This window comes from Jaculus jaculus, chromosome 9, assembly GCF_020740685.1.
Source record: "Jaculus jaculus isolate mJacJac1 chromosome 9, mJacJac1.mat.Y.cur, whole genome shotgun sequence".
Taxonomy (NCBI): Eukaryota; Metazoa; Chordata; class Mammalia; order Rodentia; family Dipodidae; genus Jaculus; species Jaculus jaculus.
Genome location: NC_059110.1, coordinates 83,922,236 through 83,945,834, shown reverse-complemented (window position 1 = coordinate 83,945,834; position 23,599 = coordinate 83,922,236). Strand labels below are relative to the sequence as shown.

Here is a 23,599-nt window from a genome sequence, read left to right as displayed (position 1 = left end):
CTGGGTTGAATTATTTGCTTCTTGGTGAAGAGCAGAATGGATGGAATAGCCTGCCCCTGCCATCTTATGTCTGGCGAGTATAGGGTTAGGAAGCCCAGCCCTCAAGGGGTCTGGGCACAATTTGGTAATGGGGAGATGAACCAAAAGGACGTGTTCGTGGGATAGTAGAGCTTTGTTCTCCACATCTCTGTCTAGGTCAGAAGAGTCCTTCAAGCAGTACTTCAGTGAGATGCCGTGGCTTGCCGTTCCCTATACCGACGAGGCCCGGCGGTCTCGCCTCAACCGGCTCTATGGAATCCAAGGTAGGCACTCCACACCCTGACCCCGTGCGGCCTCTCGGGCAAACAACTGCCTGTCTGGGTTCATCGCATGCCTGGCTTTCATTTAACCAGAAAAGGAACACCTTTATGGCCAGGTGTGGTGATCCACACCTGCAATCCCAGAGCCTAAGGCTGAGGCAGGAGGAGTGCAAGTTCCAGGCCAGCCTGGGCTACACAGGGAGACTGTTTCAAAAATGGGACCCGGGGAGCCGGGCATGGTGCCACACGCCTTCTATCCCAGTGCCCCGGAGGCAGAGGTAGGAGGATCACTGTGAGTTCGAGGCCACCCTGAGACTACATAGTGAATTCCAGGTCAGCCTGAGCTGGAGTGAGACCCTACCTTGAAAAACCGAGTAAATGGACTGGGGGCTTGAGATATGGCTTGGCAGTTAAGGAGCTTGCTTACAAAGCCAAAGGACCCACGTTTGATTCGTCAGCATCCATATAAAGCTTTTTTTTACTGTCTTCTAGTGTGTGTGTGTGTGTATGTGTGTTTGTACACACATACAAATATGCATAAAATATGACTGGCTGGGCGTGGTGGCACACGCCTTTAATCCCAGCACTTGAGAGGCAGAGGTAGGAGGATTGCTGTGAGTTCGAGGCCACCCTGAGAATACAGAGTGAAATCCAGGTCAGCCTGAGCTAGAGTGAGACCCTACCTGGAGAAACCAAAAAAATAAATAAATAAATAAAAGACTCTGATAAGGATGAGCCTTAGAACGCACACTATCAGATGACTTGAGAGGTATCTCAGAGGTTCAGGACAAGACTGTGAATGTTCTATCTCTTCGAGGCCTGCACCCTCCTGGATCTATGCCTGGGACATTGTTTGCTATCTTACTTCTTTTCACACTCACTGATACCCACTACCCTAGTGCACACAACCAGCCACTGCAGCCCTCACCCACCTATGCTAAGCGGCTACTGAGTCACTTTGCCTCTTTCTCAGTGAAATGAAAGTGTTTTGTTGCAGGACACATTACAAATATTTATTGTCTTACAGGGGGGAAAAAAAGATAAACCTTTCCTTAGGTTTCAGGCTGGAGAGATGGCTCAACAGTTAAAGGCACTTGCTTAAAAGCCTGATGATTTGGGTTCAGTTCCCTAGTACCCACATAAGGCTAGATGCATAAAGTGCTGCATGCATCTGGAGTTTATTTACAGGAGCAAGAAACCCTGGTACATCAATCTGTTCTCATTCTGTCTCCTTCTCTTTCCTTCCCTCCCTTCCTCTCCTTGCAAATAAATTACATATATGTATGCATATGTATGTATGTATATGCATATGTATATTTGTTTGTTTTGTTATTTGAGGTAGGGTCTCACTCTAGTCCAAGCTGACCTGGAATTCACTATGTAGTCTCAACCTGGCCTCAAACTCCCAGTGATCCCACTATCTCTGCCTCCCAAATGCTGGGATTAAAAGTGTATACCACCACACCTAGCAGAGAAAATACTGTAAAATTTTTATTTATTTATTTATTTGTTTGAGAGAGAGAGAGAGAGAAAATGGGCACTCCAGAGCCTCCAGTCAGTGCAGATGAACTCCAGATGCATGTACCACCATGTGCATGTGGTTTACATAAGTAATGGGGAATTGAACTGGGTCCTTAGGCTTTGTATGCAAATGCCTTAACCACTGAGCCACCTCTCCAGTCCTCAAATATTTTTTGTTTGTTTGTTTGTTTTGTTTTTCGAGGTAGGGTCTCACTCTAGCCCAGACTGACATGGAATTCACTATGGAATTCGGCAGTCCTCCCAGCTCTGCCTCCCACGTGCTGGGATTAAAGGCGTGCGCCACCACACCTGGCCCAAATACCTTTTTTATATTTCTTTTTTTTTTTTTTTAAAAAAGTATATATTTTATTTATTTATTTGAGAGAGAGAAAGAGGTGGAGGGAGAGAGAGACAGAGAGAATGATATTTCTTTTTCTTAAATATTTATTTGTTAATTTCTTTGGCATGGGGGCATGGGGAGTAGGTACACTAGAGCCCCTTGCTACTGCAAACGATCTCCAGATACATGCTTCACTTCTGGTGTCCGGCTTTATGTGCATACTGGGGAATCAAATCTGGACCAGCAGGCTTTGCAAGCAAGTACCTTTAACCACTGAGCCATCTCCCCAGCCCTCAGAAAGTTTAAACAGAAGCAGCCAACAGTGTTAGTAACAAGTATGGCAAAGAGTCAATATTCTTCATAGGAAAAGAGCTCTCCTGCCGGGCACAGTGGGGTGGCACATTCTTGTAGTGGCAGCTACTGGGGATGCTGAAGCAGGAGGATCGTTTGAGTCCAGGAGTTCTGAGCTTTACAAAGTGTGCTATGCCAATCGGGTGCCACTCTAAGTTCACCATCAATTTAGTGATCTCCTGGGGAGCAGGGTACTACCAGATTACCTAAGTAGTGGTGAACTGGCCCACGTCAGAAAGAGAGCTTTCTTCAGATGTGAGCTTAACAAAAGAGATAGACAATGTAGCAGGAAATATAAGATATGAGGCCGGCAACATACCTCATACATATTGTCAGAATGGATATGAGACGTACTTAGCAGAGTGTGAAGATTTCCACATGAAGACAGTGCATTTGCTTCTACCACATTTGTAAAGGACTATCCTCCTCCCCTAAGAAAGAGCATCGAATCCCGGTATGCAGGAAACAGAGAAAACTGTTAGGAGTATAAATGAAGGCAACCTTTCCGGAGAGAAACTTGTTAGTCTATACCAACAGCCTTAAAAATGTATAAACCCCTTAATTTAGAAATTCCACTTATAGGAATTTATCCACAGAAAATTACACTATAGCACCCAAGAAAGGCCGCACTTCTCTGCCCCTCACCCCCCAAGTCAGATCTCATTCTAGCCCTGGCTGACCTGGAACTCACTCTGTAGCTCCAGGCTGGAACTCACAATGATCCTCCTACCTCAGCCCCCTAAGTTCTGTGGTTAAAGGTGTGCACCACCACACCCGGCAGCTTCTTTTGATCAGGTGGTGTGTTTGAGGTTTTGTTTTGGTTTTTGGGGTTTCAAGGTAGGGTCTCACTCTAGCTCAGTTTGATCTGGAATTCACTATGTAGTCTCAGGGTGGTGATCCTCCTACCTCTGCCTCTCAAGTGCTGGGATTAAATGTGTGCACCACCATGCCCGGCATTTATTTATTTATTTATATATATATACATACATACACACATACATACATAACATACATACATACATACATACATACATACATACATACATACATACATACATTTTGTTCTCATAGGTTGTAGTGTTGTATCTCCTTATTCCTGGTCCCCATTTCTCTGGAGGCCTTTCTCAGTAAGGTCCTTAGTGTTCATCATAGGTTATAATTAGAGCCTCTGCTAGTTCCTGGGTGGATGGATCCTGCTATATTTAGGATGTTTCTACCCTCCCTCTGGCTCTTACAATCTTCCCACCCCCTCTTCCGCAACAATCCCTGAGTCAACTTGGGTGTGTTAACAAATGCTTTTTAGTGTTGAGTTCTCTGTAGCCTTCATCTTTCTGTTTTGATGTGTTTCAGTTCACCTCTGTTTGTTGCTCTTTCCCTGGAGGTGGTTGTCAGGCCAGCACTGGGAGCACTATTCATGTTGCTGCTTCCTCTGTGGTTTCTCCTGGACCTCTGTGAATGTGGTAGAGGTGGTACATCTTGTGGTGAGCAGTGAGCTATCTGCCTTTTCTTATTGAATTGGTGGATCTTGGATCTCTCCAGTATTCTCTGCCATCTATAAAATAAAACAGATTCTCCAACCAAGGGTGAGAGAAGCTTTGACTAAGGAGGTATGCTTATAATTTTGAGACATTTTGATGAGGATACCCACTGAACTTGTCCAGAGAACAGTGGGAGTTTCTCTCTGGGGGTTGTGAGTTTCCTGTCTGTGGGGTGCTGGCTTGGTTCCCAGCACCAGTTACGAGCATTCTCCCACGGAGCAGGCCTCACGTCCAATGGGAGGGCAGTTGGTTACCCACATGGCCTGTGTGCCACTATTGTACAGCGTGTGCTTCTTGCCCATCTGATGGGTTGCATAGTTTGCAGGGTGTCCTGCGTGTTTGTACTGTTTATGACCATTGTCACATAGTAGCTCCCCTAGCACCTTCCAGAACCACGAGGGTTTATAAGGAAAGGACTGGCTTTACTCTCGGTTCCCAGCCTGTGGTGTCTTCAGCAACACGGAGTATCTTACCTTTTAGCTCTGTTGGGTAACCAGGTGCTTAGGAAGGGCTACAATGTTTGGGGAACCTCACGGATCTCCCCGACCAACTGCTCACTGGGTGGGAGGTAATCCCATGCTAGACCTGGGATTCCCGAACCACAGCCTATGGTTTTAGGATTGAGCTTTCTTCACCTTCTCCTGAGGATATCAGTCAGGTGCACCCACCTCCCTCATGGGGGTTGTATGTTGTACACTGGTATCCCAGAGAGCAATTCCTAAGTGCCAACCACTTTAGTCTACTTTTGTGTAGTTTCCCTCCTCACCCTCCTTCCCCCAACCCCCATCACCCAATATCCTTTCCTTCTACAAGTTTCTCTCTTATCCCCTCCTCTCCTCTCTCCCTGTTTGCACCTTTTCCTGGTCTCATTCTAGTTATATAACCATATTCCTAATGATTATTGTGTTTTTCCTCCTGTTCAACTGGCCCATTTTAGGAACCACATTAAGTTTTGTTTTTTTTTTTTAAATTTGATTTATTAGTTTTCTTTTCATCAAATACAGGCAGTTTGGTACCATTGTTTAGGCTCATCTATGATCTACCCCCTCCCATTAGACCCTCCTTGTTGATGTAAATGGGTCGTGCATTGTGGAGTTAGTCCCCAGTTATTGGTATGCTAAATGTCTGCATATCATGACCCAACATGTGACTCTGACATTCTTTCCGCCCCCTCTTCCGCAAAATTTCCCTGAGCCATGTTGGGTTCATTTTTGGTCTGCTTCAGTGCTGAGGTGTTGGGGGCATCTGAGGCTTTGGCTCTCTGATTTGGTAGGAGTTGATTTTTCTCTGTGTTGGTCTCCTTCCCCTTTGTGTTGGTATCCGGTTCACAGGAAAACATCACCCTTGCTTGTTTCACCAATTGTCCTTAGTTTCAGTTGGGCCCCTTTTGAGGTATGTTGGGGCAGCTCTCTCCATAGGATCTGCATCTATCTGAAAAAGAGAAGCAGATTCTCCAATGGAGAGTAAGTTAGCACCAAGAATATTGAAATAACACTTACTTTTTTGATAGAGAGATTGATAGGTGTAGGCCCTCTTGTTCCCCATGATTGATGATAGCTTAATATTGTAGAGTGGGCTTGTGTTTGGGTATGGTTCTGACTTGTTTCCCAGCTCCAGCTATGGGTCTAGTACCACTGAGTGGATCAGTTAGCCAAATCAAGAGTAGTTGGTTCCTCACCATATTGCACTTGTCTGGGCATCACGTCAGGTTATTTGTTGCTTATTAGATTAGACAATGAGTTGCTTGGACAGATATTGGTCGTTTCCCCCAGTCGCCCATGTAGCGCCTTCTGGCACTAGACACGCTGACTGTCTGGGGACTGACTCTCTCCTGGCTTCCAGCCATGCCGTTCGATTTTGCGTATCAGCTGCATGTGGAGTCTTCAGCAATAGGGTCTGACCACTGGCCTTTGGTGGGTCATCAAGTACTCTGACAGAAGTCTGTCATTGTTTTGGGAAACCTTGAAGGTTTCTCTGATCAAAAGCTCATTGTGGATGGTAGCCCCAAGCTGGAAGTGGGGGTTACAGGCCAGTGCCCACTAATAAATTGAGGAAAAACATAACTAATATACAAGAGTTAGAGAGGAGAGAGATAGAGGGGAGAGAGGGAGAGGGAGGGAGGGAAGATGTAGAAGATTTAGGTTAGTTTTGATCCTACCCTCTCCAGTGTCTTGTGGTTCAGGTGTTTCCTGTAAAGGTCTAGTGAAGGTTCAGCCATTTGGTCTGACTTTTAGGAAGTAGAATTTTATGGTACCAATGCTGTTTGGGTCCAGATTACTGTTTTCCACCCTTCGATGCCCTCCCCGCCCTCCCCATCCATCCTATTGTCTAGTCCATGAGGTGCTTGCTGAGTATGTAAGGTGTCTTGGGTAGATTCAGGTTAGGTGTTGTAGATGAGTGAGACTATGTGTCGATTTTTTTTCTGTGATTGGGTAAGTTCACTGAGAATGATCTGTTCCAGGTTCAACCATTTTTCCTCAAATTTCTTTGTGTCATTTTTTCTTACTGCTGTACCACATTAAGTTTTTTATATCAATTACTCAGTAGTAATAATAATATTTCTGAGACAGAATCTCATTTTATAGCCCAGGCTGGCCCAGGACTCACTATGTAGCTCAGGCTGGCTTTAAACTCACAGCAATTCTCCTGTCTCAGCCTCCCCATTGCTGAGAATACAGGCATGAGCCACCATATTCTGCTTGTCTGCCTTCCTGTTTGTTTGTTTGTCTATCTTGGTACTGAGGTTGAACCCAGGGTGTTACCTATGCTAGGCAAGCTTCATGTCCACCTTTTTTGTGGGGGGGGGTTGGTTTTGGCTTTTTGAGGTAAGGTCTCACTCTAGCCCACGCTGACCTGGAATTCACTAGGTAGTCTCAGGGTGGCCTCGAACTCACGGCGATTCTCCTACCTCTGCCTCCTTTCCGAGTGCTGGGATTAATGGCGTGCGCCACCATGCCCGGCCTCACATCCACGTTTTTTTATTTTGAGATAAGCTGCCCAGCCTGGCTGTGAACTTGTGATCCTTCTGCTCAAACACTCTGAGTAGCTGAGAGGGAGTCTCCCCCTTGGGTGTGTGCCACATATGCGTACACTTTGATAGTTTTCTTTTTTTTTTTTTTTTTGGTTTTTCGAGGTAGGGTCTCACTCTGGTCCAGGCTGACCTGGAATTAACTCTGTCATCTCAGGGTGGCCTTGAACTCATGGCGATCCTCCTACCTCTGCCTCCCGAGTGCTGGGATTAAAGGCGTGCGCCACCACGCCCGGCCACTTTGATAGTTTTGAACAGGATCTTACTACACAGCCCTGGCTGTCTCTGAACTTGTGGCGATCCTTCTTGCCTCTGCCTCTGGAGTGCTGGCGTTACAGGTGTGCCCTGCCGCAGCCTGCTTGCTTACTGTTGTTTCTGAGCATTGAACCGAGGGCCTCATGCATTCTACGCACGTGCTTCACCACTAACTTGCTCTCGGCCTCAGGTTTTTATTTTTATTTTTTTAATCTTTTGTCCACTCCGAATTTCACTGTGGGTCGCAGTGCTTGGCTTTAGCCGGGAGAAAACTGAGCTGAATGTGTAACCATTAGCGAATTTACAAGCCGTACCATTGCTGTGTACAACCTTGACTATAGCTTCTTTTCTTCCTTGTTTTCCCTTCAGGGTGATATTTTCATTTATTTTTACTGGATTATATTATGCATTTTTTAAAGTTTCCTGAATTCCTTTCTGAAAAAAAATAAAAGTGGAATAGGGCTGGAGAGATGGCTTAGTGGTTAAGTGCTTTCCTGTGAAGCCTAAGGACCCCGGTTCGAGGCTCCGTTCCCCAGGACCCACATTAGCCAGATGCACAAAGGGGCTCACACATCTGGAGTTCGTTTACAGTGGCTGGAAGCCCTGGCGCGCCCATTCTCTCTCTCTTTCTGCCTCTCTCTGTCACTCTCAAATAAATAAATAAATAAATAAATAAATAAATAATTTAAAAAGTGGAATAGATTTAAATGCGAGCTTCCATCTCTTGGTGGAACTGCCCCCTTGGTGCCCTCTGCACTGAGCTAGGAGGGAGCAGCTAGGAGAGGCCCGGCCGGCTCTCCCCTTGAGCAGACCAGGTGGGATCTTACAGTGGGAAGCAGCGAAGAGGCAGCATGCACTGATGTCTGGAGGAGCCACAAAGTATTGGTCAAGCAAGTGCTATTTTGTAGGGGGATTTGGGTGACAGCCACTTGTCCCAGGGCATGGAGCTGCTACTGAGCCTCCCTCAGCCATTCTGCTCTGTCAAGATGTTTTCCTCCCAGAGGTGAAGGGTTCCCTTCTCTGGATGGGGAGGTCATTGGAATGGTCACTGCTAAGGCTGTAGGGGTATGTGAAAGAATAAATTCCCATATCTGCCTTTTATAATGCATTTTTATGTTTTATTTATTTATTAGAGAGAGAGAGAATGAGCTCAGGGCTTCTAGCCACTGCAAACAAACTCCAGATGCATGTGCCGCCTTATGCATCTGACTTACATGGATACTGGGGAATCGAACCTGGGTCCTTAGGCTCTGCAGGCAAGTCCCTTAAGCAGTAAGCCATCTCTCTAGCCCTATAATGCATGTCTTGTATGGGGTGGCCTTCTATGCCCTGCTTTGCTCTCAGATGTTTCTGAGTACCCTGGAGGGTGACTGGCACAGATGATCCCTGTTATAAGTAGAGATCAGGAGCCCTTCGTGATTCAGCCGGAGCGTGGGTGTGTGGTGAAGGTTGATGGGGCCTGTGTATAAACCAATGGCAAGACTCGGAAAATGCAACTGATGGCTTTCTGACTGCATTCAGAAAGAGGGAAAATGGGGCTTGATCTTCTAGTGGTCAGTGTATAAATGCTGCAAACGAACTGTGGTCGTGGTGAGGGATGGCCACTCAGCCAGAGCGTGGGCTACCATCACAGAGAAGCTTCTCAAACCAAGGCTAAGAGCGGCATCCGAGCACCAGCATAAATACTAAGAAGGCCATTTGATAAACACAGTATGTCCACTTAGCAAGCAGGAGTATTTCTCCCCTAAGTAAGGCTTATGTTCTCCTTAGCCATGGGCTTTTTGTTTGTTTGTTTTGTTTTGTTTTTCAAGGTAGGGTCTCACTCTAGTCCAGGCTAACCTGGAATTGACTGCATAGTCTCAAGGTAGCCTCAAACTCACGGCGATCCCCCTACCTCTGCCTCCCGAGTGCTGGGATTAAAGGCAAGCGCCACCACGCCCAGCTAGCCATGGGCTTTTGACCAGTGTGTATAGTGGCAGGCGTGACTGCTGTCCTTTGGAGTGCGCCTCAGCTTCCATCAGAAAGCAGAGGGCGCATCTTGCCGGGTCGGTCAGCAGCGTTGACTCAGGGTCCATAGCTGAGTAAGACTGTTGATGACTTTTCTCCCACAGCAGCCTGCATAGCACCTTCCGGCACCAGGAAGCCTAGCAAACCTGGCTTCCAACTCAGTTCCACCTTGAGTGCTCCATGTCTTATGACTGTCACCCCACTCCTTTCTCCTCATTAGCACTTTGTTTTGATGAAGTGGCTTTTTAAAAATATTTGTTTATTTGTGTGTATGTGTGTGTGAGAAAGAAAGAGCATGTGTGCATATAGGTGTGCCAGGGCCTTCTTTTTTTTTTAATTTTTTTTTGTTCATTTTTTATTTATTTATTTGAGAGTGACAGAGAGAGAGAAAGAGACAGAGAGAGAGAGATTGAGAACGGGCGCGCCAGGGCTTCCAGCCTCTGCAAACGAACTCCAGATGCGTGCGCCCCCTTGTGCATCTGGCTAACGTGGGTCCTGGGGAACCGAGCCTCGAACCGGGGTCCTTAGGCTTCACAGGCAAGCGCTTAACCGCTAAGCCATCTCTCCAGCCCAGCCAGGGCCTTCTTGATGCATGCCCTACTTTGTGTGTTTGGCTTTATATGTCACTGGGAAATTGAACCAGGCCATCAGACTTTGCAAGCAATCACCTTTAACTACTGAGCCACCTCTCCAGTCTTTCCCTCTCTCTCTCTCTCCCTCTCCCTCTCTCTCTCTCTCTCTCTCTTTCTTTCTCTCTCTCTCTGTGTGTGTGTGTGTGTATGTGTGTGTGTGTTTTAGTTTTTCAACATAGGGTCTCACTATAGCCCAGGCTGACCTGGAATTCACTATGTAGTCTCACAGTGGCCTCAAACTCACAGTGATCCTCCTACCTCTGCCTTCTAATTGCTGAGATTTAAAGTCCTCTCTTAAAATATTTTTTAAATTGTTTTTTGAGAGAAAGAGAATGGATGTGCAGGGACTCCAGCCACTGCAAACCAACACCAGATGTATGTGCCACCTTGTACATCTGGCTTTACATGGGTCCTGGGGAATCAAACCCGGGTCCTTAGGCTTTGCAGGCAAGTACCTTAACTGCTGAGCTCTCTCTTCAGCCCTTTTGTTTTGTTTTTAATGGTTATTTTTATTTTTATTCATTTGAGACAGAGAAAGAGGCAGAGAGAAAGAGAATGGGCATGCCAGGGCCTGCAGCCCCTGCAAACAAACTCCAGACACATGCGCCACCTTGTGCATCTGGCTTAAGTGGTCCTGGGGAATCAAACCTGGGTCCTTTGACATTGCAGGCAAGCACCTTAACCATTAAGCCATCTCCCTAGCCCTTGTTTTGTTATTTGGGTTTTTTTTGTTTTTATTTATTTATTTGAGAGAAACAGACACAGAGAGAAAGGTAGACAGAGAGAGAGAGAGAGAGGATGGGTGTGCCAGGGCCTGGAGCCACTGCAAATGAACTCCAGATGCATGCACCCCCTTGTGCATCTGGCTAACGTGGGTCCTGGGGAATCGAGCCTCAAACCGGGTCCTTAGGCTTCACAGGCAAGCGCTTAACCGCTAAGCCATCTCTCCAGCTTGTTTTATAAGATAGTCTCACTCTGTATCCCTGGCTGGTCTGGAATTCAATGTGTAGTCCAGGCTGGCTTCAAACAACAATCCTGCTTCTGCCTCCCAAGGGCTGGGATTTTAGATATGTGCCGCCATGCCTGGCTGATGAAATAAATGGCTTTTCAGTACCGTACTGGGGGGTATTCTCTGGCCCACTGGCTTGAGTCACCTGAGCCTGGCCTGCCTGTCTTTGGCCCTTGCGGAGTGGGAGATACTTGCTCTAACCGTCGCTTCCCACTGTTGTCTTGGCAGGCTTAAGTGAAAATGCATAATGCAAAAGGCACCTGTTCCTGCTCTTATCCTCTTGGGAGCTGGGCTTAGAGCACCCCTGGATCTGAGTTTCCTGTTGCCAAATGCTATTTGTTGAGGTGTCGCGGGAGTTGGGACCGTGGAGGCTGTGCCCTTTGAATTATACCTATTGCAGGGTGGTTCCACCTGCTGCAGGCCTGGGGGACGATGGACCAGGAGTCCTGTGGCTGACCATGGGCTGATCACTGGCTCCCTTTTGGTGCCGCGGATTGAACCCAAGCTGTATGCAATTGCAGGCTTGACAGGGCCACCCGGGCTTACCAAGAACCTGGCATTTGGCCTCCCTCCCGCTCCTTTGTCTCCTGAGCAAAGCTGGCTTCCCCTGGGTCACAGGGCCGCCCCCCACTCCCCACCAGTGCTTTATGCAGACTGGGGAGTTTGTGGCCCTATAAGCTGTTTAAAAATGCCTCTCTAAGGGAGCCATTTAGACACACTTGGCAAAAGGCAAATCCCATTAGCAGTTGTGTCAGTGATCGCAGACTGTCGGGGACACCATGTTCTTTGCAAGGAGGCTTGGAGAGGCCCTTTCAGGGCAGGGGGTGTTCTTTATTGGGTTTGTTCCTTCTCCCTCTCCCTTCTCTGCAGCCTTTGGGAGAGTGGCAGGGCAGGAGGTAGCTTTGGCCTGGTGGCTGGTGGCCACAGTAGGGAGCTCTCTGCCATCCCAGCACTGGTTTGCCCTTCCCCTCTTGTCCACTGTTTGTCCACTCTTTCTTCTCCTCTTCCATTTTCCTTTCCTCTTCTGTTTCTCTCCTTTCTCTGCTCCTTCTTTTGCCTTCTTCCTTTGCTCTTTCAAAAAGTGAATTTGTAGCCGGGCATGGTAGCACATGCCTTTCATCCCAGTACTCAGGAGGCAGAGGTAGGAGGATCGCTGTGAGTTCAAGGCCACCCTGAGACTCCATAGTGAATTCCAGGTCAGCCTGAGCTAGAGTGAGACCCTACCTCAAAAAAACAAAAAACAAAACAAAACAAAAAAAGTGAATTTGAGGGCTGGAGAGATGGCTTAGTGGTTAAGACATTTGCCTGTGAAACAAGACCAAGCAAGGTTCAACTCCCCAGTACCCACGTAAAGCCAGATGCACAAGGTGGCACACACACCGGGTGTTACTTTGCAGTGGCTAGAGGCCCAGGCATGCCCATTCTATATATATATGCACCTCTACCTCTCTCAAATAAATAAATAAAATAAAATAACTTTCCCCTTTGTAACTCCACTCTCCATCATATCACCTCCCCTTCTCAATCAGTCTCTCTTTTATTTTGATGTCATGATCTTTTCCTACTATTATGATGGTCTTGTGTAGGTGGTGTCAGGCACTGTGAGATCGTGGATATTCAGGCCATTTTGTATCTGGAGGAGCACGTTGTAAGGAGTCCTACCCTTCCTTCGGCTCTTACATTCTTTCCGCCACCTCTTCCGCAGTGGACCCTGAGCCATGGAAGGTGTGATTGGGATATAAAAACAGCATTTTTAGAGCTTGTGTGTTTCAGTCAGTAGAGGGCAAGAACATGACTCTGACATTTTGGTAGACACACCTCAGTATTGAAAAGGCTGGCGCAGGCTATGAGGACAGCCTGGGAGACATTGAGTGAGTGTCCTTGTGTTCTAGTTCATCTTTGTGTTGTGTTCAATTGTGAGGACATTTAAAACACATGTACAGAAAATAGCATAATAAATACCCTATAGCTACTCCCAGATTTTTTTTTTTTTTTTTGAGGTAGGGTCTCACTTCTAGCCCAGGCTGACCTGGAATTCACTATGGAGTCTCAGGGTGGCCTTGAACTCACGGCGATCCTCCCACCTCTGCCTCCCGAGTGCTGGGATTAAAGGCGTGCGCCACCACACCCTGCCCCAGAAAATATTTTTATGTAGATATTTGAAATATAATTCAGTCCCTATGTCCAATCCCCAGCACCTCCTGAAAATAAAAGAAAGAGGGGCTGGGGAGAGGGCTCAACGGTTAAATGTGCTTGCTTACACAGTGTGTTGACCTGTGTTCAGCAGCAAGAGACCCTGGTGTGTCCATACACGCACACGCACACACATGCATACACACACACAAATAAAATAAATAAAAATTCAAAAGAAGAAAGAGCTGGAGAGATGTCTCAGCAATTAAAGGTACTTGCTTGCAAAGCCTTATGGCCTGGGTTTGGTTCCCCAGTACCCACATAAAACCAGATACACAAAGTGTCTGGAGCTTGTTTACAGTGGCAGGAGGCCCTGGCATGCCCATACTCATTCTCTCTCTCTCTGCCTCTTTCTCTCTGTCTCAAATAAATAAATTAAATTTTTTTGTTGTGTATTTTTATTTATTTATTTGAGAGCGACAGACAGAGAGAGAAAGAGGCAGAGAGAGAGAGAGAGAGAGAGAGAGAATGAATGGACACACCAGGGCCTCCAGCCACTGTAAACGAACTCCAGACACGTGTGCCCCCCTTGTGCATCTGGCTAATGTGGGTCCTGGGGAATGGAGCCTCGAACCGGGGTCCTTAGGCTTCACAGGCAAGCACTTAACCGCTAAGCCATCTCTCCAGCCCTCAAATAAATAAAAATATTTTTAAAAGATCTCCTATTAAGAAAAAGAAAGAAAAGAAAGAGGGCCCACCATGATGACGCACGCCTTTAATCCCAACACTTGGGAGGCAGAGGTAGGAGGATCGCTGTGAGTTTGAGGCCAGCCTGGAATTAGAATGAGTTCCAGGTCAGCTTGGGCTAGAGTGAGTCCCTACCTCAAAAAAAGGGCGGGGAGAGAAGGAAGAGAGAGAGGGAGGGAGGGAGGGAAGAGGAAAGGGTCGGGAGGGGAAGGAAAAGAAAGAAAAAAGAGACATAAAAATGCAAACAACCAAGAGCATTACAGACAAAGGCGAGAGAAGAGTCCTGGCATTCTCTTGCCTCCCTGTTTCCCCTCCCAGGGGACCAATGCCATACATTTAAGGTGTAATTTCATAAGTCTTTCCACGTCATAACATTTCATTAATAATACATGGTTTTGGTCTTTAGAACCATATGTAAAATGTTGTCATGGTGTATAATATCATTTTGCCACTTCCTTTCTCACTTACCATTATGTTTTTAAGATTTATCCCTGCTGATATTTAGATCTGGCTCATTTGTTTTCAGGGCCAGAAAGTGTTTCATCGTATGACTGTGCCAGCTGACCTGTCTGCTCTTCTGGTTTTGGACAGTTGGTTGTTTGCAGGGTTTATAAGAACGTGGCCATGCATGTCTCTTGGCACAGCCTGAGCAGCTTTTGGATCCCTTGACCAAGTTTAAGTTGGCCCAGGCCCATCCCTCTGACCTTCCTCAACTCCCACCCAAACCAGCTGCTCCCTTACTCTCCTTACCTCTCTAAGAAAGGAAACGCTTTTGGGAGTGAGCAGGAGAAGAAGAGTTCCAGCTACAAACAGAACTGAGAGGTGGTTTGGCCAGGGCCTCGCTTCATCTTTGTCACCCCCACCCCAGACCTACTGCCCATCTGCTCTGGTTTTCATTTTATGTTCCTCCACATATTATAGCATCATTTAAGAAAAATCCAACCATATCTAGCCCTCTGGTTCAGCAGCAGAGGAATGCACACCCTTAGGGCTCTAAAGCCCAAACCCAACATCAGCTGAAGAGGAGGGCCATGTACCTTGGGCCTAGATGCTTTTCCTCATCAATGTGCCAAACACAGGGCTTGCTTCTCTGGGTCCAAGTCTGTATTTTCTGCCACACAGTCACACACGTGACACTGCCTTGCCCCTGTGTACTTCATTGTTTTGGGCTTCTACACATGGGCTTTGGTGCTCAGAGCACCAAAGGGATGTTTCTTTCTGCATAGCTAAGGGAAAGAGATGGGGAGACCCAGGCCCAGCAGCTATGGCTTGCCGGGATCATCCAAGGATTCCTCAGCAGCCAGCTTCGGGCCAAGTCCCCACAGGACTCCAGAAAGGTTCCATGGTAACAAAGAAGGTTTTTCCACTGTGGTTCCTTGAAGAGATAGGAAGTGGGCTACTTGGCTGGCAGACTTGCCTTCCCTCTTTGAGCTCTGTGCCTGACTGTCCTGCCAGACCAACTCCACATCCCATGTCGAGGCTACAAATGGGCCCACTGCTGTGTCTAATCATCGTAGTGGGCAGACTCCCATTTACCCAGTGCTTATAATTGCCCAATTCAGAAACACACCAGCTCTGATTAAAGAACTCTGCCAAAAGCTCTTTCGAGATGGAGACGTGGCAATGCAGAGAGGGTTGCCCCAGCTGGCCCCATGTGGCCTGCAGCCCCGGGCTCCCATGGAACCACTAACAAGTTCTGCTCCTGCTTCCCAGGAATGGAGTCACATCCTGTGCGGGCCCAGGCCCCTGGGGGAAAGGCAGCTAACCTGGTGGGAGAGCTCTGACACACATGCTCCCGCTCACAACGTCTCAGGATTCCATCTTTAAAGCTCCCAAGGAGGCTGGCTGCTTGTGCCTGTGTGTGATAAGGGCATGGAAGTCCTCAGGAGCCCATTTCTCTTGACTTGTTTCCTGACACATCTAGCCACTTTATCTAATAGGTGTGAACATAATGGATTTGTTCATTCCTTTTGAAGATAGGCTCAACACCTAGTGCCCACTGGGCACACTGCCACAGCATGTCACAAAGCACCAGGGCCTTATTTCTGGTACCTTGGTGTCCCCCCTGTGGAGAAGTAAAATGTCAGTGGAGCAAATTACTGACCGAATACTTCAGAACGTATAAATATTAAAGTGCTCTGGCTTTCATAGAAAATTCAAGCTCTGGTCTGCCCCTGAGGAGGGGTGCCTAGATGCTCTGGTGGGGGAGGTGACAGACTACCAATGGAGAGACAAGTGTCCCCATAGGGCATGGTAGAGGATGACTGTGCTATTAGCAGGTGGCAGCTCTGGCCTGAAGAGAAGTAGTAGGAGTGAGACGTGAAGAGGAAGCAAGCCCAGGCGCAGCTGTTACCCTGGTTGGAGTTTTATTGCAGGTATACGTTTGAAGCTCTATGGTGCCACAGGCACGCTGTATGTTACATTTCTTTCTTTTTTGAGATGGAGTCTCTCTCTAGATCAGGCTGACTGGAAATTAACTGTGTAGTTTCAGGGTTGCCTCAAACTCATAGCGATCCTCCTACCTCTGTCTCTCAAGTTCTGTGATTAAAGGCATGCGCCACCGCACCTGGCAAGCTTTTTTAAAAATTATTATTATTTATTTATTTTGAGAAAGAGCTAGAAAGAGAGAGAATGGGTGCACCAGGGCTTCTAGCCACTACAAACAAACTCCAGACGCATGCACCACCTTGTGCATCTGGCTTATGTGGGTTCTGGGGAATCGAACCTGGGTCCTTTGGCTTTGCAGGCAAGTACCTTAACTCTTAAGGGATCTTTCCAGACCTGTATGTTACATTTCTTTCTTTCTTTCTTCTTCTTTATTTTTATTTATTTATTTTTTTTTTTGTGAGGTGGTGTCTCACTCTAGCACAGGCTGACCTGGAATAGTCTCAGAGTGGCCTCTAACTCATGGCAATCCTTTTACCTCAGCCTCCTGAGTGCTGGGATTAAAGATGTGCGCCAGCACGCCCGGCCTGCACGGTACATTTCTAACTCCAGCTGGGACTGGAATGGACAGTGTGCTCTGGGGATGATCCCTTTCCAACCCAGTACTGGAGCCTCCCCAGGCCGCAGGGTTTGGAGTCAGGGGAGGGTTGCAAAAGGCCTGCCCCTGGCACCAGCGCAGCCAGCTGTCCTCCCTCATCTGTGCTGCTGCAGCCTCACCCAGCCCCCCCCCCCCGCACCCTACATACACACTCGTGCTCATGGGGACCCGCCTCAGAGCCTGTGTGAACACTCCACCAGCGCCCATTGTCTCGTGCTGTGTGCGTCTCCGTGTAAGTACTGTGTGGGAGGGTCTGTGGGCTTGAGACTCTCCACCTATTGGAAAACGCGCTGTATCTTTCAGGTCTTTAGGATGTGTTTATCACTGATAGGTCGCTCCTGAGTACCAAGCTCCTGTGCCTACTTCTTTTTGTGTGTGTATGTGGTGTGAAGGAGAATGCTTCCCACTGCCTGTGTTCTTGCCTCTGGCCACGGTGTTCTTTTTTTTTTTTTTTTTTTTTTTTTTTTAGTGTATCACTTAGGGCTATTGGAGGAATTGGGGAAGGGTAGGAACTATAGCTCCTTCACCTCGCTGCCACTAAGGACTCTAAGGCCCAGACAGGCCTAGTGACTTGCTCAAGGCTCCACATAGAGGTTCCACATAGATCTTGGGCAGTTCTGCTATTCTGAGCCTGGATTCTTTTTATTTTTTTATAAAGTTTTTAAATTAAAAATATATATATATATATATTATAAATATATATATATATATATTTGGGCCTTAGCGGTTAAGCGCTTGCCTATGAAGCCTAAGGACCCTGGTTTGAGATTTGATTCCCCAGGACCCACCTTAGCCAGATGCACAAGGGGGTGCACATGTCTGGAGTTCGTTTGTAGTGTCTGGAGGCCCTGGCACACTCATTCTCTCTCTATCTCTCCCTCTGCCTTTCTCTGTCTATTGCTCTCAAATGAATAAATAAAAATAAACAAAAAAATTAATATATATTTTATTTACTTATTTGAGACAGAGAGAGGCAGATAGAAAGAGAAAGAATGGGCACACCAGCGCCTCCAGCCATTACAAACGAACTCGAGACGCATGTGCACCTTGTACATCTGGCTTACATGGGTCATGGGGAATCGAACCTGTATCCTTAGGCTTCATAGGCAAGCACCTTAACTGCTAAGCCATCTCTCCAGCCCTTAATTTTTTTGTTTGTTTGTTTCTCAAGGTAGTGTCTTGCTCTAGCTCAGGCTGACCTGGAATTCACTATGGTGTCTCAGGGTGGCATCAAACTCATGGCAATCCTCCTACCTCTGCCTCCCGAGTGCTGGGATTAAAGGCGTGCGCCACCACACCTGACTTTTTTTTTTTTTTTTAATGAGAGAGAATTGGCCCTCCAGGGCCTCCAGCTGCTGCGGTTGAGCTCCAGATGCGCGCTCCATCTTGTGCTCATGTGTCACCTGGTGCGTCTGGCTTATGTGGGTTCTAGAGAGTTGAACCTTGGTCCATAGGCTTTGCAGGCAAGTGCCTTAACCACTAAGCCACCTCTCCAGCCCTGGGCCTGGATGCCCAGTTGTGAGGATGCGTTATGTGCTGAGTCTGGTCGCCTGTCTGAGGACAGCGGTCAAGTGAACCCTGAGCCTCTCTTGCAGGCATCCCCACGCTCATCGTGCTGGACCCGCAGGGCGAGGTGATCACGCGGCAGGGCAGAGCGGAGGTGCTGAACGACGAGGACTGCACGGAGTTCCCGTGGCACCCGAAGCCCGTGCTAGAGCTCTCTGACTCCAACGCCGTGCAACTCAATGAGGGGCCTTGCCTCGTCCTTTTTGTAGGTATGGAGCTGGGGGGGGGGGCTCTGGGGAAAAGACTAGAATGTTCCTCACTTGCATGGCGCTTGTCCCCGCAGCCTCTTTCTGCCACTAACAGTGCTGAGCCAGAGGCCTTTGTCTCCCCAGCAGCCTTGATTTTGACCCCAATGATTTATTCATGGCTCTACCCCATGGCGGGGGGGTGGTCTGGTTGCTGCTGCTGTTCAGCCTTCTTCCAGAGCTGCTCCTGCTGCCAGCTGGGCCGAATAGGTCAGGCCAGGAGGAGGCCCTCAACCCCCATGAACAGAACCCTTGTTGGAAAGGGAGAGGGGGGTACACTTGAATTGCTGCTGCAGGAGGTGGGACCCCCCCCAGGCTAAGTCTCACCAAGCTGGCTTCTACCACTCCCCTGTGCTCCGATGAATTGCTCCAGGGGCCACTAGAGCTGGCCCAGATCCATAGGGCCTCTCCCTTAGAAGCTGTACCTCTCAGCCTGGGTGGGAGGACAGAGAGCATCCACCACCAGGTGGCTTTTGCAAGTGCCCCCCACCCCCCTGCCCTCTGCCTTGGGATTGGCTGCTTGCCTACAACTGAATTGCCATCCTAGGACGTGGCTGAGGTGCACCACACCAGCTCCACTGAGGGGCTGGGGAGCACGCACAGCACCCGGCCTCCGCATTCTGAGATCGGGTACCCTCCTCCCCCTCCCATGGAGACAGCTGATAAGCAAGGGAAGTTTCTTTTTAATTTTTTGTTTATTTTTATTTATTTGTTTGAGAGTGACAGAGAGAAGGAGAGAGAGAGAGAGAGACAGACAGACAAGAGAGGGAGGGAGGGAGAAAATCGGCGCACCAGGGCTTCCAGCCACTGCAAACAAATTCCAGACGCATGCAGCCCTTTGTGCATCTGGCTAACGTGGGTCCTGGGGAATCGAGCCTCGAACTGGGGTCCTTAGGCTTCACAGGCGAGCGCTCAACCACTAAGCCATCTCTCCAGCCCAAGGGAAGTTTTAAGTAAAGTGACTTGCAGTCTGGCCATGGTCTTGGGCCATAAAGCCTGCTGTACAGAGGTGGCCTTTTAGGGGCTGGAGTAGGCGTGTCTTCACCCTGTGGCTCTCCTTTCTGCTGCAGGCTCTCACAGGCACATCCTGGGTCTTGTTAGGAAATAGCTCTAGGGGCTGGGCTCAGTAGCTCACAGCACTTGCTACACAAACACGAGGACCCGAGTTCCATCCCAAGCACCCATATTTAAAAAAAGAAAACACAAGCCAGGCATGGTGGTGCACGCCTTTAATCCCAGAACTCGGGAGACAGAAGTAGGAGGGTAGCTGTGAGTTCGAGGCTACTCTGAGCCTACATAGTGAATTCCAGGTAAGCCTGGGCTAGAGTGAACCTCCCCCCACCAAAAAAAAAACAAAAAAAAAACAACACTGTAACAAGCGCTGAAGGGAGCAGACAGGAGAATTGCTGAGGCTCCCTGATTAGCCAGTCTGATGCAGGGAGAGTGGTGGGGAGAGACCACAATCACAACAGCAGTTTGAGGTAGTTCTTACTCAGTGAGAGACAGTCTCAAGACCCCATGTTCTCCCTGGCCTCTGTACTGGGCGTGTATATAACACACACAGGAAATATCTCTTAACTGGGGCAATTCGGAACTTCTTGGTCATCTTCAGAAATGTGGGACTAAGCCCCCATTGAGGCAAATGAGTTGGGGAGCATAACACAGTGACTTAGATGGGGCTCCCATTGTGTCCTTCTGTGTCCCTTGAGCCTCTTTAGTGAGTGTGGCATTCCTGGAAGTCCTTCTGCTGGAACCTGCCTGCCTTCCCCTGATTTTGCCACTTGGAAATGTTGCTTTGGCCTCTTGGCTATAGGTTGCAGCATCATGAGCCCTGGGACACTGTGTGTGGCTGCTTTGCTGTGAACGCAAGTCTGTGTTCTCCCACGGAGCTGGATGTCAGCTCTGAAAGTGGCTTTGTGGCAGCCCTGTAGTCATCAAAGCTGCTGATGGGACCACAGTTCGCACCCCCTCACTGCCAGCTCTGCCATTTAACCAGATACTGGAGGTCTTGGGTCATGGCCTCTCATTCTGAGGTAGAGAGAAAAGCTACTGGGGACTTCAGGTGCTGGCATAGGGGAGACCAAGCTTCTAGGGTGATATTGTGAAAAGCTAAGATAAGGTCTGTCTGCTGGGAGCTCTGGTGCTTGCTCAGCAAGGCAGACTGTGCCCAGTGCAACCCAGACCCAGACTCGGGCTCAACCACGGGCACCACAATTTACAACTCACAGTTTCTCGTCTGTTTCTCTCTCTCCCCGTCAAAGATTCTGAGGATGATGGAGAGTCCGAAGCAGCCAAACAGCTGATCCAGCCAATAGCTGAGAAAATCATCGCCAAGTACAAAGCCAAAGAGGAGGAGGCACCACTGTTGTTCTTTGTGGCTGGGGAGGTGAGTGTGTAGGGAGGGCTTGGCTGGGCAAGGCTGGCTGAGGACTTCCAGGACATGAGTAATCCTGGCCTCCTGGAGGTTTGAAGGGACCTCTGGGCTTGAGTCGATTGTGCCACAGACAAATTAAAAGGAAAGGCGTGTCGTCAGTCACGGAAATCCACTTCCTACCCCGGCTGCTTCCTCCTCCCTTCCCCTTCCGTCTCACTCAGCAACCTCAGAACCGTAGGAAGCCCTCCCAGGGCAGTGGCTGCCGCAAACATCCATCACCCACCCTCACTCCCACCCCTGATGTTGGGGAAGAGCCAACCCCTAGATGCTTTGCAAAGTGCCAGCTTGGTTAGTACCTTTGTGCAGCCTGCAAAGTGGGCTTGGTCATTGCAGGTGTCCTGATCTGCAATCATTCAGGCGGCCCAGGGAGCTTGGTGACGTTGGAAATGACTGCCATTCCCCATCTCTTACACCCAAGGCATGGCTCTTGAAGGGCTGGACCAAGTAAGGGGCTTTTCCCAGGATGAGGAGGCAGGTCTTTGGAGTACAGGCTCTCTATGCACTTGCCTGACTGCCCCTAACATGAGAACTTGCATCTCACAGACACCTGTGTTCTGCAAGATGGCCGTGCTCAGCGGCGCAGGCGCTCCTTGTCTCCCCAGGAACGCCCTCTGCGCGTGCTCACTGCCTCCCCACCACGCCCCGGTGCGCCTCTGCGGCCCGCATCAATGGACCCTATGAGGCCACCCCTGCCCTTCCCCGTGCGCAGAGCTGTACCTCCAGTTGGCCAGAGCCTGTACTCATTTCACGCTGTGTTTGGATCCCAAGGGCAGAGCAGGAAGACAGACTAGACACCCCGAGTCACCCATTCATCACCTCCTCAACAGCTGCCCCTGGCTGCCCTGCTGGGCCCCTCACAGGCAGCTCCAGTCGCCCTGGCCAGCCCCAGGGTAGAGGCGAACAAAGAGGGTTCACAGGCCCTGCCTGGGGGCTCACAGCCACTGCACACAAAGCACAGCGAGGCTGCTCTGCATTTATTAAACTCTAACCCCTGGAGAATGGCTCCAAAGAAAAGATGGGTGCAGAACAGAAACAGCCAGGCCGGGGGGCGGGGTATGGCTCCAGGAGCAGCTGAAAAGGAGCATTTGCAAGGTTTCTGTACCAGGCACCCAGCCAAGTGCTTCACCTGCGCCTCTCCTTTGTACCTGTGGACATGCTCATTGTCCCTTTCATAGAGGAGGCATGTGAGCCCCCGGCAGAGCGAGGGAGGGCTTGCCGGGAACACTGGCGGCTGGGTTAGCCTCGTGGCATCTTGGGTGTTAGAGATGGGACCTAGGATCCAGGATGTCTCTTGCTAAGGCCACACAGGAAGTAGGTAACAGAGAGGGGCTCCAGGAGCAGAGCTCTGCCTCCCTGTGTCCTGAGCTCTGACAAATGGATCCTGTCATGCCTAGGAGGAGGAGGAAAGGACAAGGGCCACAGGACAGTTCTGAGGACCAGAAAACAGGACAGAGGCTCTTGTGTCATCCACTGCCTCACGTTCTTCTGGCTGCCTTCTTCCTGTCACTGGCTGAGGATTAAGGGGGACTCCTGTCTTGATCCATTCCCTTGTGTTGGCACAAGTTAATCCCGTCTGAAGCTTTAGTGGACAATAAACGTCGTCTCCCTGTGGTTCGCTCACAACTGCTGGATGGAGATGGTAGAGCGCTTGGCCTCGCCCTCCGCCGCCTAGCGGGATGAACGAGACGTACAGTATTTGTCCAGGTGTCTCCCTCTGTTTGTCATGAAGGGCTTTTAATTAACCCGTGTGGAGGCTGGAATGTACATGCTGTTTTATGGGGAAGACAGACCATCCCTGAAAGTCATACCGTTGGAGAAAGTAATGGCTTCTTCTTTTTTTACTCCCATGCTGGGCATGGTGGTGCACGTCTTTAATCCCAGCACTTAGGAGGCAGAGTTAGGAGGATTACCATGTGTTCGAGGCCACCCTGAGACTACATAGTGAATTCCAGGTTAGCTTGGGCTTGAGTGAGACCCTACCTCGAAAACAAACAAACAACAACAACAACAAAAAAGGTGTGCACTCCCATATCCAGCAGTAATGGGTTTTGTCTCAGGAACCAGTGAGCTATAATTTATATGCCTTCTGCTCAGCCACATTTAAAATCAGGAAGAATCTAAGCCTTTCTTCTGAAGGCTGATTTGAGGTTTTTGTTTTTATTAGGATTAGAATATTGTGCATTTTATAGTATGAAGTTTTCTGTTATCCACCATATGGGGTCATTAGCATGAAAGGTAACCTCGAATGGTTGCTCCCTGACAAAAGCTTTTTCTTGTCTTTGGATTGGTGTTTGTCTCTATGTTTGAGTAAGGAAGTATCTGATATGAGGGATATTCGCCTGGACAGCTACTGGGAATGCATGAGAGAGTGCCAGCTTCCTTCTCAGAGAAATGCAGTGGGCCTGTGTAAACGTTTGTGGTGTTTCTGGACCTGGCAGGCTGGCTGGGCAC

At 48.8% G+C, this 23,599-nt stretch overlaps 1 protein-coding gene across 1 annotated transcript in view; it reads left to right on the top strand.

Annotated features, from left to right (window-relative positions):
- The window catches only part of Nxn (nucleoredoxin), a 195,890-nt gene that overhangs the window by 169,548 nt on the left and 2,743 nt on the right, over nt 1-23,599 (top strand). The window contains exons 5-7 of the mRNA XM_045159188.1: nt 196-302; nt 18,499-18,678; nt 20,976-21,100. Of these exons, the coding sequence (XP_045015123.1) occupies nt 196-302; nt 18,499-18,678; nt 20,976-21,100 (412 nt within the window). The remainder of the gene's footprint in view (nt 1-195; nt 303-18,498; nt 18,679-20,975; nt 21,101-23,599) is intronic.